This window comes from Toxotes jaculatrix, chromosome 20, assembly GCF_017976425.1.
Source record: "Toxotes jaculatrix isolate fToxJac2 chromosome 20, fToxJac2.pri, whole genome shotgun sequence".
Lineage (NCBI taxonomy): Eukaryota > Metazoa > Chordata > Actinopteri > Toxotidae > Toxotes > Toxotes jaculatrix.
In genome coordinates, this window is record NC_054413.1 from 21,019,820 (window position 1) to 21,032,590 (window position 12,771).

Here is a 12,771-nt window from a genome sequence, read left to right on the forward strand (position 1 = left end):
ATGTACACAAAGCATTTTATTTGGTCAGAAGGTTATCAGAGTTCACACGAGAGATTAGAAAAATAATATGAAAAAATAACATTTTCCATGAAAAAAGACAAATATGTTCATGAAGAGCAGAGTGTGTGTCCATCACAGCTGAGGTTCTCTGTCAGAATACAGCAGCAGGGCCTCCCCAGCATGACTGACGACCACACTGTAACCACACATGAACACGTCTCAGAGTTACAGCCTTTAAATCTGAGTAACTGTGGTAAATTATTTAAAGCAGGACACAGTGAAACCTACACGATGCATTTAGTTAAGTGGACACAGTCAAAATAACGGTTTGGTACATTTTAAAATATTTTAGATTTAATAATAATGTGAATCAGTGAATGATGAATTTAATTGTTCTGAACATGTAAAACATCCTCCAGTAATGACAGGTCAGTTTATAGGCCTGAGGAGCTGACAGAGGACAAGACAGTGGACGTGATCTACTCACCACAGCAGAGACGCAGCATTGACGTCCATGGAGAAGAGAAATGGGGAGAGGGACATGGCAGTAAGCTGGGGACAAACGATAAGACGTGGAGACATCGTTTTATCAGGTGGGTAAAATGAATTTCACACACTGAGCCATTCAGCTGTGCGTCACATGGTATCATAACCAAATGTGATCAACAATCACCTTAGACACAAAATTCCAGATCCCAAAATGCTCGAGGGACAATCCACTCTTTAGTCTGACTGTGGCCAACAGCAACAGAAAACCCAGCAGTGCACTGTGGAGGGAGACACATCAGATCAGGTTTAGCTTCAAATTCATATCTGTAAAGAAAATATGAAGAAATTTCTCAGATGAACATTGGAATAAAGCATCAGGCAATTCTCAGTGCTGAACCACGGAGATGAGATCACACAAACTATGAGAAGCTCGTCTAAATATACTATCAACACAAAACTGTGTGCCGACTAATTAGGAAAGAAACAGGACTACAACACACCTGGCACAGCACCCACAGTGAAATGTGTGAGACTGAAGCGAGGGAAACTCCAGGGCACCCATGAGGTCACCTGTGAAGAAACGGGTAAACATGTGGATCTGGAATCCGTCAGAGTCCTGGGACGACATAAGACAGAGGTGTCAAACCTGTTCCACAAAGGGCCGGTGTGGCTGCAGGTTTTTGTTCCAACCAAGCAGCAGCACACCAGACTTGACTCATTTAATCAACTGATCTCAGTCTTCAGAAAGCTGATTGGTCAAACTGTGTGTTCTTGATTGGTTGGAACAAAAACCTGCAGCCACACCGGCCCTTTGTGGAACAGTTTGACACCCCTGACATAAGAAATCCGTAACATCACAGCCTTCGTACCTGTTGGGTGAGCAGCAGCTGCCAGCAGCAGGACACTGTTGTTTACAGGCAGGAGAAGCTTTAATTAGTCCCTGATACGACCTGAAGCTGCGCCAGGTCACATCTGTATGTTCTGTTTAAGTGGGCGGGTGAAGATCTCACTGCAGCACATTTTGCACTTGTGTCTTTACAGATAGAGTGATGCTTTTTATGAGCCTCAGCTCCACGTTCAGTAGGCCTGTTTATTCTTACCTGAATAAGCAGTTGATGCAGTGTTGTTCAAGGTCACTGAAATCAAAGCATCACCACACAATGAGACAGTGTGAGCAGAGTGGACAGCTTTAATCTGAGACAGTAAAGTTTGTGTGAGCGGAGGAACGTCACATGGACTCAGACTGACCTCAGATTACTGGACCTGTGATGAACCTGAAACGCCCTGTATGCACCTGAAACATGAACCAGAACACAGTGTGCTTCAGACTGGCACTTTAATTTATTTAATTAGTTTTAGCTTGTGTGCATTAGTCTCAAACGGTTTCACTGTTTGCATTTGCTGTGTCATTTTAAACTGAACTCACCTGTACGAAAGGTGCTGTTTGACTGACTGATCTCAGACCTACAGTTTTTTGTTGTTTTTTTTTAACAATGAGACTGAAGAAATAAAGAAACCATCATATTTATAGACTTACCGACACAGAGCAGGTGACCGACAGCCCACAGGTAACCACTGTAGTCAAACTACAAAGAAGGAAAATATGACCAAAAACCACCTGGACTCCTCCTACCGAGGACGGTTCATGAGAAATTCATCATATGATTGTAATGTTCTTACCTGAGGATCATACATGGGGAGGTTGATGGCTGCAAACAGCACGAGACATAAGCTGCAGGAAGAACATTGACAGATACAGTCACATCAGAGGCAGAGATGTGCTTCGTATACAACTTCATTTATTACCTACATCAAGGTCAGCACCATTACTGCTGATTTAATGAGGGTAACTGAGCTGCAGTGTGTTTCCTGGTGTTTTCCCACCTTCTCAAACATCTGTGCCCATGTCATGTGAAAGAAAAAACACCAACCTGATAAATTTCAGCCACTGCATCTTCTGCTGCTGAAGACAGAGGACGGCTCATGTCAAAGGACTGTGAATACAAGACAGCACAACTACATATTCACACAGAGGGTGATGCATGCACTCACCTCTCTGCAGAAAACCCTCAGGATCAGATGAGAAACCACATGAGAGGAATTCTGCAGCGTGAAGAAAAAAGGGATATGCTGCAGGGAGAGAGGAGACATGTCACTGACACTACTCAGAGCAGCACTGTACTCAGACTTTATTTCATTTGGAACTGTTACTGTGCTTCACAGTGTTCAGTGTGGGAGGGGATGTGACGTACAATGCGTGACAGGGCCCTGGAACCAGCATATATGTTTCCTACGAACAGGAGGGAGGCTGGGAGCCAGGGCAGAGCTGCTGCTCTGTAACACAACATGAAAACACATCAGACAAAGCTGTGAACAGCACACAGAGGTGGGTAGTCTTGTACAGTCTATGGTAGTAACCAAGGGCGGAGTTGTAGGTTTCAGCAGTGAGGATCCGCATTCCGCGTTCAAAAAGCTGCAGTTCCTCGGCTGCCGCTGGGGCCTGGCTCCAGAAGTGAGCAATTCTCCACTGACCCCCATGTTAAAATAGCCAACTTTACAGCCTAAAAAACATATTTACAGTCTGGTACATTTTTTGTTTTTGGTCTCTATTGATAGTTTCTACCTCTGTGGTGGGGGGGTACCACAACCGTTTTAGTGTTATTTAGGCTTAATAAATTAGGGCGTGGTTACGTCGAGTGACAGCTCCATAGACAGGCACATGCAGTTAGCTCTATGCTAAAACATCGGCTGGGCTAGGCGGTTACATCCAGAGGCCTCCGGTTACCTCCAGTGGTTGACAGGGGCTGCAGTGTCCGTGTTTGTTTGCCAATGTTCGGATAGGTTTCTGTGACAGTATGGCTTGTTGTAGTGTAGACTGTACTAACCGACCGTCGAAGGAGTCTGTGTTGCAGTTTTTTCGGTAAGTAAATTTCTCACTATTTTACCTGGATGTTTGCGCTAATTAGCATGTATTAGCATATTTTGCCGCTAGCTTATGACTTCATTGCCGATTTCTGGTCGCTGCTGATACAGATAGAGGACCGGAGCAGCTAATGTTAGGAACGCTGCTGCGGTGTGTTCCGTGCTCTCAGAGTCCGTTTATTGTGTGAATACTAGGCTACAATTTTATTTGGTCTCATTTTTCTGTTTAAACAGTCCGACATTGCATGGACAGAGCAGCTCGGTCAGTCAGCGGCTGCTGTTGTGTGTGTGTTGCTGTAACTGTAAGTGGATAGTGGATGAAGGCAGCGGTGAAAACCGGTAAATATTAAATATTTTAATATATTATTATTATCATTATTTTTTTTATCGTTATCATTAATAATGACAATAATAATAATATTGTTTTTAACTTTTTATTATATTTTATCAATATGAAATAATGACTGTTTCACAGTTAAATAACAGGCTAGAAATAAATTTCCTCCCACAACTCCACCAAACCCTGCAGCTCCACCTAAAACCTCTATCTGAAACAGTCATGTTTAAAACACAGCAGCAACATTATGAGCTCTGTTGGATGCTCTGTGTCGCGGTTACACGGGGTGGAGCTAGTCGGGTCGGACTCGGGGACTGTCGTGTGGTGGATGTAGCTGCTGCTTAGCTTGTTAGCCTAACTGATTAGCTGATTAGCCTTAGGCTAGCTCGGTTGCTCCGAGCTAAGCGGCCGCGTTCTCGGCCGGCTGACCGCGGCTGACCCTCTTCGCCAAATATGGAAAGTACACTCCCACTAAAATCCAAGATGGCGCAGCTCAAATGCCCATGGTTTGGTCACAAAACCGACTCCCCGAAACCAGTGGGTGACGTCACGGGTGCTACGTCCATGTTTTATACAGTCTATGGTAGTAACGAGTTACATTTACTTGAGTAAGTTTTTGAAAATGAAATACTTATAGGACTAGTTTTATACCAATATACTTTTTATATTTACTTGAGTAGATTTATAGAGAAGAAACAGTGCTCTTACGCCGCTACATTAGGTTATACTGAGCTCGTTACTTTCATCAGATATACTGGATAAAGCTTTAAGCTATCCAGTATGTCTGCTTTTATTTTGTCAGAGAGATACTGGATAAATCTTTAAGCTATCCAGTATGTCTGCTTTTATTTTGTCAGAGAGAGACTTCCGCCAAAGGATCTACCGCGTGACTGTGTTTAACCAATGAAACGTAGCCCTTGCCTAACGTGCTTCCTCGTCACGTGACCATATTCAATCTCAGCGGCGGGACGGGCTAGCTTTGTGGCTACTGCGGTCGATATCCGCTGTTTCGATAGCTAAAAAATGGCAGAATCAGCGGTCAGCAGTGCAGACGAGGACGAGTTTCAGCATTCAGACACTCAGCGTCTAACTTGAGGAAACATGTTGCGGTAAGTTTGGCCTAAATTCGGTCTTGTTAGGTTACATGAGTTTACTCTGTGCTGAGCTTGATCTGCTTGTAGCCTCAGAGATGTGTTTTTATCCTCAATGCGTTTACCCCGACAAACTCTCCGAGTACACAGACACACTATAGGGCCACAGAAAACGCATGTCCTCCTCTTCCAGTGATACTCCTGTGGAAAATGCAAAAATAACAGCCCTCACTGCCCCACGGCGGGTAACACAAGCAACGCTTGACAAGCTAGTCACTAGCTTGCCAAGAAGCTTGTCACTAGCTTGTCAAAAATTAGCACTAGCTGCTAGTGCTAATTTTTGTGTGTGAGGCTAACCAACCGTTAACTGTGGTTGAGACGCCATCGTTCAAGACTGATAGAAACCTTGCAGCCTCATACAGTAATGACAAGGAAAACGTTATGCACAAAAATACAGGAAGCCGCAAAACAGAAGAAGAGCATAATAATCAAAAAGCTGAGTGGTGTGAACTATGATGCTACCACAACAGACGTAGCTACATAGGTGTCACCTGTCACTGGATAGACAACACCTCACAAGCAATTCGCAATGTCTGCACAGCATTAAAGATAAAGATGAAAGCTGTCAAAACTTATATTTTATTTCTAAAGAATAATAAAAATAAATGAGCCTTGCTGATTCATGGGTGAATCCAACTGTCTTAAGTAACTTAGTTTTCTTTGCATGGTAATGTGACAATTGGGGATTATTCGATTGTAATAATTTAACAAATTTATTTTATTTTTATTTATTTGTGTATTTAACATTGACAATGCACAATAAATACATTGCACCAGAAATATCTTTAAGTAATGTTTTGTCATTACATCTTTTATAGGTTCAGTCCAGCTGAAATGGGATTTTTGAGTATGTTGCTGTGATGAAGCCTGTTGCCATGGCCCTTAATACCCTCCAAGGGGAATCATCTATGCATGTGGGCTTCCTGCTGCCAACACTGTACCAGTTGCGAGACAAGCTGAAGAGGCTAGAGTGATCATGCAAAATGTGTACACCTCTTGTTCACGGTCTGTGGAGAGGGATCCAGAAACGTTTTGGAGACATCATGAAAGAGCCTGAGCTGATTGCAGCAACAGTACACCTATCAAGATTGAGAACATCCTGGACGACAGAGGAGTACATCTTAAATGCTGGTAAATACACTTGTGTAATAATTCAAATGTGAACCAGTAGACATTAACATATAAATGTTACTGTCATTTAGGACTATAGTGTGTCAGTGACAAACCACAGGGTGGCAATAGTTAGAAGTTCAGGTAGCTTTTAATGTCAAGCATCATCAACTTGACAGCCTATACAGTAGAAGGGTAAGAATAATGTGCAGACCCACTGTAATTATTTTGACAATGATTTATCTTGCCACAGGCCCTGACTACATCAGAAATAACCTCAACACCAACTTGGATGATGTCACCAGTACAAACAGCAACCGGTCTGATGAAGATGATTTGGAGTCAGGAAAATCTCAAGTCGGAGAGCTGGAGAGGTTCCTTTCATGTCTGTCCACTGCAGGTATGGATCTAGTGCAGGACTCCTGTTGACTGCTAAACGATCACAGCTTCACAGCAGGAACCTTGAGAACCAACTGCTGTTGAAGCTTAATAGTCACATCACTGAGTGATTCTTTGGTGAAAATGTTTGTTTCTGCATGTTTTGTCACAAATGCACAGTTTATGAGAGTTTATGGCCTGGTTCTGCCTCATGCTGAGCCACATGCACAGAGTTCATGGACTGTCTTGTTCTAGTTCTGCCTGGTGAAAAAGTAGAGAGGTTTGGAAATTTGTGTAACTTGTGCTGTAATTTAAGTTATATTGTAAATATTTTTTTAATGTACTCTCATTATTTCATTTTTTAATTTTTATTGAGGTACTTGAATTTAACTCAAGATTATTTTATTTATTAATTTAATTACTTTATTTTATTATTTTATTGATGAGATAAACTCTCTCTCCTCTCTGTAATTTTCTGATTGAATGCTCAATAAATAAATCAGATGTTACTCAATAGTTATTCAGTACTTGAGTAGTTTTTTCACCAAGTACTTTTTTAACCCTTCTCAAGTAATTATTTGGATGCCTACTTTTTACTTCTACTTGAGTACAATTTTTGGCTACTCTACCCACCTCTGACAACACATCTGCTTACAGCTGTGTACCAATCACACAGTGGTCGACAACACGTACCTGGTGATGCGGCTCATGTCCACCCATCCCAGCTTTGCAGAGAGCAGAAGAAGAAAGGCCCCGATTAGTGTCTGCCATCTGAAAGTGCACCAAGACATTTTAAATTCCTTACAAACATTTTTAAAATGACAGTTTTAACAGTTAACTGTTACATTTTTATGTTTTCTGAGATTTTACAGACAAAACCTTCAATAAATAAAATGATCAACAAAATTAGTTAGTATAGGAGATTATCCCTAATTCCAGTCCTGTTTACCTGCAGATACTCACCCCTGAAATAAGGTGGGATACGTGAATTTCAACACAGACAGAACAAACTGGAAAAAAGAAAAAACGGGTGTGAGTCCAGTCATGGCCTTAACATCAGCAGCCTGTGTGTTTTTACCTTTACATCTGTCTGACCACAGGCACCAAACCCCAGCCAAATTTCTGCCAATTCAAAAGGTCCATACCTACCTGCACAAGCACTTATCCCTTATTAACTCTGATAATGTTATTGATTATTGGTGGGATTCACTCTTCAGTTCGGGAACTCTTCATGCAATAACAGCTCTTTTTATAACTCAGTTTTCTACCAAAATAAGAGCTGAGATGTTGCTGCTGCTTTGATGGGGCTGAAGGTCTGAACTGATGGACAGGGCTGGGGTAAAGTGGCGGAAGAAGAACGAGTTCCTCGCTCGGACTCTTCGGGTCTCACTCACCTTGTTCGTGAAATAGGACAAAACGAAAACGGAGCTAAAGGCGAAGCCGGCGACGTGTCGCCTCCACTGCATGATGATCCGCGGACGCGCTGCAGCGGGGACATGACGGACACACGCTAAGAGACAAACATCAAGTCCGGTTAAACTACACGCACTTCCCCGCAAAAACTCTCCGCACGTCCCCGGCGACACGTCAAGACGTGCTCCGACAAAGATCGTCTATGCAAGCAGAGGATCATGTCTGTCAGTCGGTCTCAGGCTCCTCAGGAGGTTTACCCCGTCCCCCTCTGGACACCTGGACCGATGAGTTCCTCCTCAGAACAGATGACTTTATAATTATTCATGAGTGTGGCGCCTCCAGTCCGGCTCATTTTCCCTCTGTAGTCCTGGTTCCCCGAAACAGCGTCAGAGTGAAGCCTCCGCGACGGATCTTTGTAGAGTCACGTGGCTTCCTGCAGGTTTCCGTGTTTACGCGGATCCGTGGCTGGTTGGAGTTCAGTTTGAGAGGCACAGACTGCAGCCATGGCTCTTCTAAAGACACAAGAACGGAGCCGAGAAAGGTCAGAACCGCTTTAGACCGGGAGGGGGGTCTGTCTGGGTCTGTATGGGTCTGTGTGTGTGGGTGAAGCCCTGTGTAACGCCAGGCTGGGTCACTCAGCTGTGTGTGTTAGCGTGTGCGTGCGTGCGTGCGCGCGCTTCACTGGTTCCAGCTCCTCACATGTGAACACTGGTTAGTTTTATTTCTTCATCACTCATGTAGACTGGAAACAGCCTCAGTCTGGCTTCTGGACCCTGGTGGTCTGGGGCTTTGCCTGGTGTGCAGAGCTGATCAGTTCATACTCACAGTCCTCATGGACACTTCTGCAGAGAACAAGCGGAGGAAGGAGCATCACACTGAGCCCTCAGTGACAGATGTGATCCAGATACACCACAGAGCTTTTAAGTGACGTGGTCCTGGTCTGAAGTGAAGGTCTGGATCTTCAGAGGGCTGAGTCAGTCCACTTGGCCTGGGACAGGAAGTGTGTAGACAGGAAAGCATCATTGTCTCCTCGGTGACCTTATGGAGATCAGTTCAGAAATAATTCTGTTGTTGGGGGGTCACCAAGCTGACTGTGGTGACACTGAGCTGACAGAGTGATGTGCTGGAAACACTGAACTTTAGAAAGAAATATGACAAAGACATTTTAAAATAAACTTTCAAAGGAAGATTCTGGTATTTTACAGCCTGTGTTTTCTGACCAATCAGCTGCCGCCTTCCCTGTAAAGATTCAGGAAACACAGCGTGTATGGTCTGCTGCTGAGAAAGCTGAGGCTGGTTCCAGGTGTGTTTGTCGCTGTGTGAAGGAGGGAGGAGGAACTGCTCAGGGTGACGGATCCTGACCTGAGATCAGCCTCACGCTGCACTGTCTGAACTCCATCAGCAGTGAGCTCTGACTGCAACACAGACACTTAAACACGCCCCCTCCTGTAATGTTATCACACCCACCGTGGACAGTCGTCTCTTCTTGTATGTTTTCGTCTCCTTTCGTCTCTTTTGTGTTCCTCGTCCTTTTCTAAACCTGGTGCCTACATTACCCATAAAGCACGTGGAGCGAGTGACATGAGCCGAGGCCCTGTATGATCTCTGTCTCCCTGTGGAGCTTCAGAGGACGTTATTCAGCGCAGTTCCTGTTTGATGTAGTTGTAGTGTGTAAATCCAGGACTGACCCTGGAGCTGCTGACACCGTTTAACAGTCTCTCTCCTCGGGTGTTGTCCTCCGCAGATTCTCCCTCCTGATGCTGGATTTGGAGGAGTATTACTTCGAGCAGCACACTGCGTACCATGTGACGAGCAGTTCAACAGAGAGGTAATTCACATTATTAACAGCAGTTCTTCATCAATCGCTGCTCTGTGAGGTACTGTGTCAGTGATCCAGACTCTGATCCAGACCCTCAGGGTCAGAGGTGAAAACCAGAATCAGTGTTAGAGTGAGAGGCTGAAACACCAGCAGCTTCACTGAGGGGAGTAAGAGAAGCCAGGAGCCTCAGAGAAGGATTCTTCAGACAGTTTAGTTTTATGGTCAGAAATGTCCCAGAGGGAAAGACTGATCAGGTGTTCACCTGGACAGGTGAGGGAATTAAATGAAAGCCTTCATAGATCAGCACTGACCTGTTTATCTGACTTTGACACACTGAGTGTGGGACGTTTGTTCTCTATCAGTGATACAGATCAGAATCACTAACACCAGTGAATTATTCTACTATTAACTGTGTCTCCAGTCAACACACAGTATTTCACACTGTTATGTCAGATCAGGTCTGCAGGTCGGGGGGTCTGGGGGTCTCCAGGTCTGCTGGGTCACTTCACAGCACGAACTGAGACCAGGGCCCTAAAAAACACAGATCATTTCAGATCTATTTTCATCTTTGACCTTTTATTGAGACAGAAGCAGCTTGAAAAGCTGGAAAAGGTCTGTTGGAACTGAATGAGCTTTTCTTTGACTCTTTTCCTGTGATTTATTTTCCTTCCAGAAAAATCCGAGGCTCGTTTAAGGTCTGTTCCCGATCGATCATATTCGATCCCGAGGATCTCACAGAGCCAATCCTAAAGGTGCGGTTCAGTCACATTCCTTATGTGTCAAAATGCTGTTTTAAATACTGAGGTGTTCACATCAGTCCTGTCGGCCATCTTATCTGGAGAAGCTGCAGGTGTAAGAAGGAGCTGTGCCTCTGAGTGAACCATGGAACATGCTTCTGTCTGTGTTTGTGCAGATTCCCCTTCGAGACTGTAAGAAGATCGAGTTTGTGGAGAAGGAGACCAACCCGTTCAATGAGTGAGCACAGTTTGGTGTTTCTCTGTCAGACTGGTTCAGCCACTTTGCAAATGTTAAATACACCTGGAAACTAATTTCTGTAAATGGAGACGCCCGATCTGGTCTGAGCTGCTCTTTGCCTGTTTGTTCTTTTTGGTTTGGAACAAGTTTGACGTTGGTGATTCAGTGTTTTTAAGCAGAATCTGAAGAGTTAGTTCAGTGTTTTAATTATGGATTAAAGTTTAGTTGAATTGACTATAAATGTTAAATCTGAGTAACGAGTGCAGGGATGTCGTGGTGCTCAGTGTTTGTGTGTTTTCCTCTCAGGCCCAGACCATCAGCTGTCTCTGTGTCCTGTGGACAGGTGAGTTCTCATTACCTGGAGGCTTCAGAGCTGATGGCCTGTGACTGTGTGTGGGTTTATGTGCTGTGGTCCTCACTCGTCTTCACTTGTCCAGATTTATTATTTCTACTTGTGTAATATTTGTGAAAACACTAAAATCCCATTTTCACAGGTGATTTACATCAAAGAGGCCAACGTGATTTCACCGTACAGACATGAGAGGGTGAGTCCACTCTGTCCCTGTCTGTCCCTGTCTCTCTGTCTCTGTCTGTCTCTGTCCCTGTGTCTGTGTCTGTCCCTGTCTCTGTGTCTGTCTGTCCTTGTGTCTGTCTGTCTCTCTGTCTCTGTGTCTCTCTGTGTCTGTGTCTGTCTGTCTCTCTGTCTCTGTGTCTCTCTGTGTCTTCATCTGTCCCTGTCTCTGCCTGTGTCCCTCTGTGTCTGTGTCTTTGTCTCTGTTCCTGTGTCTTCATCTGTCCCTGTCTCTGTCTCTGTGTCTGTCTCTCTGTCTCTGTGTCTGTGTCTTCATCTGTCTCTGTCTGTGTGTGTGTGTGTCTGTGTCTGTCTGTGTCTATCTTTGTCCCTGTGTCTTCATCGGTCCCTGTCTCTGGGTCTCTGTGTCTCTGTGTCTCTGTTGTCTCAGTCCCAGCTGATCGTTATTATCATTCCATACGTTTTTAATGGTAAAGTTAAAAACCTCAGGCCTTCAGAATAAATCAAATCAGAGTGAACAGATCATGAACTGTTTTTGACAATAAGAGTCACTGACTCATGAATTATGATGAATGATGGACATCAAACAGCGAAGCTTCTCTGGAGGACTCTCAGACCTGTTCATGTGTCCACGTCTGTCTCTGCTCTGACAGGGAGCAAAGAAAATGAGCTTTCAGCTGGAAGTCTGGAGTAAAACCGAAGATGTTGTTCAAACCTTACTTCAGGTATGTGACTGTGAGCAGAGCGTGTCTGATAAACCAGGCAGGTCCTCTGTCCGTCCTGTTAGAGGACACAGGGGTGCTGCTGTAATTCTGCTCCTTTTGACTCTTTGGTCTTTGCAGCTTCACAGAGCGTCCTGTCTGGAAAAGCTTGGAGACCAGACTGCAATGGTGAGTGGCTCAGTTCTCTGAAGCCTCTGAAGTCTCCGGTTTGCATTCCACGTCTTCTCGTTTCCTTCAGTCCTTCATTGTTTTATCATTGTCTGTCGTCCATGATCAAACATGCATTTCCTCCTGTGGATTTCTAGGTTGCAGCTAATTTACAGTCACGACTGGCGAGGTCATCGTTTGACAAAAACTGGTGAGTGGACGTCGGACAGCAGGTCTTTGGTTTAGTACTCAGAGAAGCGATTCTGTGGTTCTGTGAGGTCGTGCAGCGGAACAGGACGGTGACGTGACTTTTCTGTGCAGCTTTCAGAACGTGGCTGAGAAGCCTCACATGGAGTGTGCCGTGGAGATGGTCATGCCTCTGGTGTCCAATCCAGGCCACGTGTGCATCACCGACGAAAACCTCTACTTCCAGCCGCTGAACGGATATCCGGTGAGACAGTCAGGGCACCGGTGCTGTGATACCTGCAGGTCATTTAAACAGGAAGTGTTCAACAGTCGCCTCGGCACACGTGAATTATTGTTCATGAGTTGATGTTTTTTTTTTTTTTTCAGGAACACGTGATTCAGATCAAACTGCACAGAGTCAGGAGAATCTACAAAAGACGGCACGGCCTCAGGCCTCTGGTGAGGAACACACAGTGATGGAGTCAGTTTAGAACTGTCACTGCACTTCAGTGTTTACACGTATGTGCGGTAGGATGATTACATTTGTGTGTACCTGTGTGTCGCCCAGGGTCTGGAGGTGTTCTGTACGG

At 44.6% G+C, this 12,771-nt stretch overlaps 2 protein-coding genes and 1 long non-coding RNA gene across 4 annotated transcripts in view; 2 read left to right on the forward strand and 1 right to left on the reverse strand.

Moving 5' to 3' along the window:
• Positions 1 to 8: 8 nt before the first annotated feature.
• Positions 9 to 8,067, reverse strand: LOC121200558 (transmembrane protein 241). 2 transcript variants are annotated; one of them, XM_041065937.1, is made up of 15 exons: positions 7,782 to 8,067; positions 7,351 to 7,397; positions 7,081 to 7,158; positions 2,742 to 2,823; positions 2,542 to 2,619; positions 2,421 to 2,449; positions 2,170 to 2,221; positions 2,027 to 2,075; positions 1,738 to 1,783; positions 1,590 to 1,625; positions 1,359 to 1,393; positions 990 to 1,059; positions 674 to 767; positions 488 to 552; positions 9 to 196 (listed from the first exon to the last, which is right to left on the reverse strand). In XM_041065937.1, exons 1-15 carry the CDS (start codon positions 7,851 to 7,853, stop codon positions 133 to 135), a joined length of 897 nt encoding a protein of 298 aa, XP_040921871.1. In that variant the 5' UTR covers positions 7,854 to 8,067; the 3' UTR covers positions 9 to 132. The 2 variants fall into 2 exon arrangements, with proteins under 2 accessions (XP_040921871.1, XP_040921870.1); XM_041065936.1 differs by having other exon boundaries at positions 2,421 to 2,452; positions 7,782 to 8,064.
• On the forward strand, positions 4,715 to 6,812 carry LOC121200559. Its single transcript, XR_005896548.1, has 3 exons — positions 4,715 to 4,857; positions 5,718 to 6,030; positions 6,263 to 6,812. It is a non-coding gene; the product is annotated as an uncharacterized LOC121200559 (long non-coding RNA).
• Positions 8,068 to 8,220: 153 nt separating the features above from the next.
• nsmaf (neutral sphingomyelinase (N-SMase) activation associated factor) overlaps positions 8,221 to 12,771 on the forward strand; it is a 38,707-nt gene continuing 34,156 nt past the window's right edge. Inside the window, exons 1-12 of the mRNA XM_041066259.1 lie at positions 8,221 to 8,341; positions 9,545 to 9,628; positions 10,293 to 10,371; positions 10,533 to 10,594; positions 10,901 to 10,937; positions 11,089 to 11,139; positions 11,780 to 11,851; positions 11,969 to 12,016; positions 12,154 to 12,206; positions 12,317 to 12,446; positions 12,569 to 12,640; positions 12,750 to 12,771. The exon at positions 12,750 to 12,771 is cut by the window's right edge and continues 87 nt beyond it. Of these exons, the coding sequence (XP_040922193.1) occupies positions 8,304 to 8,341; positions 9,545 to 9,628; positions 10,293 to 10,371; positions 10,533 to 10,594; positions 10,901 to 10,937; positions 11,089 to 11,139; positions 11,780 to 11,851; positions 11,969 to 12,016; positions 12,154 to 12,206; positions 12,317 to 12,446; positions 12,569 to 12,640; positions 12,750 to 12,771 (748 nt within the window). The 5' untranslated portion in view covers positions 8,221 to 8,303. The remainder of the gene's footprint in view (positions 8,342 to 9,544; positions 9,629 to 10,292; positions 10,372 to 10,532; positions 10,595 to 10,900; positions 10,938 to 11,088; positions 11,140 to 11,779; positions 11,852 to 11,968; positions 12,017 to 12,153; positions 12,207 to 12,316; positions 12,447 to 12,568; positions 12,641 to 12,749) is intronic.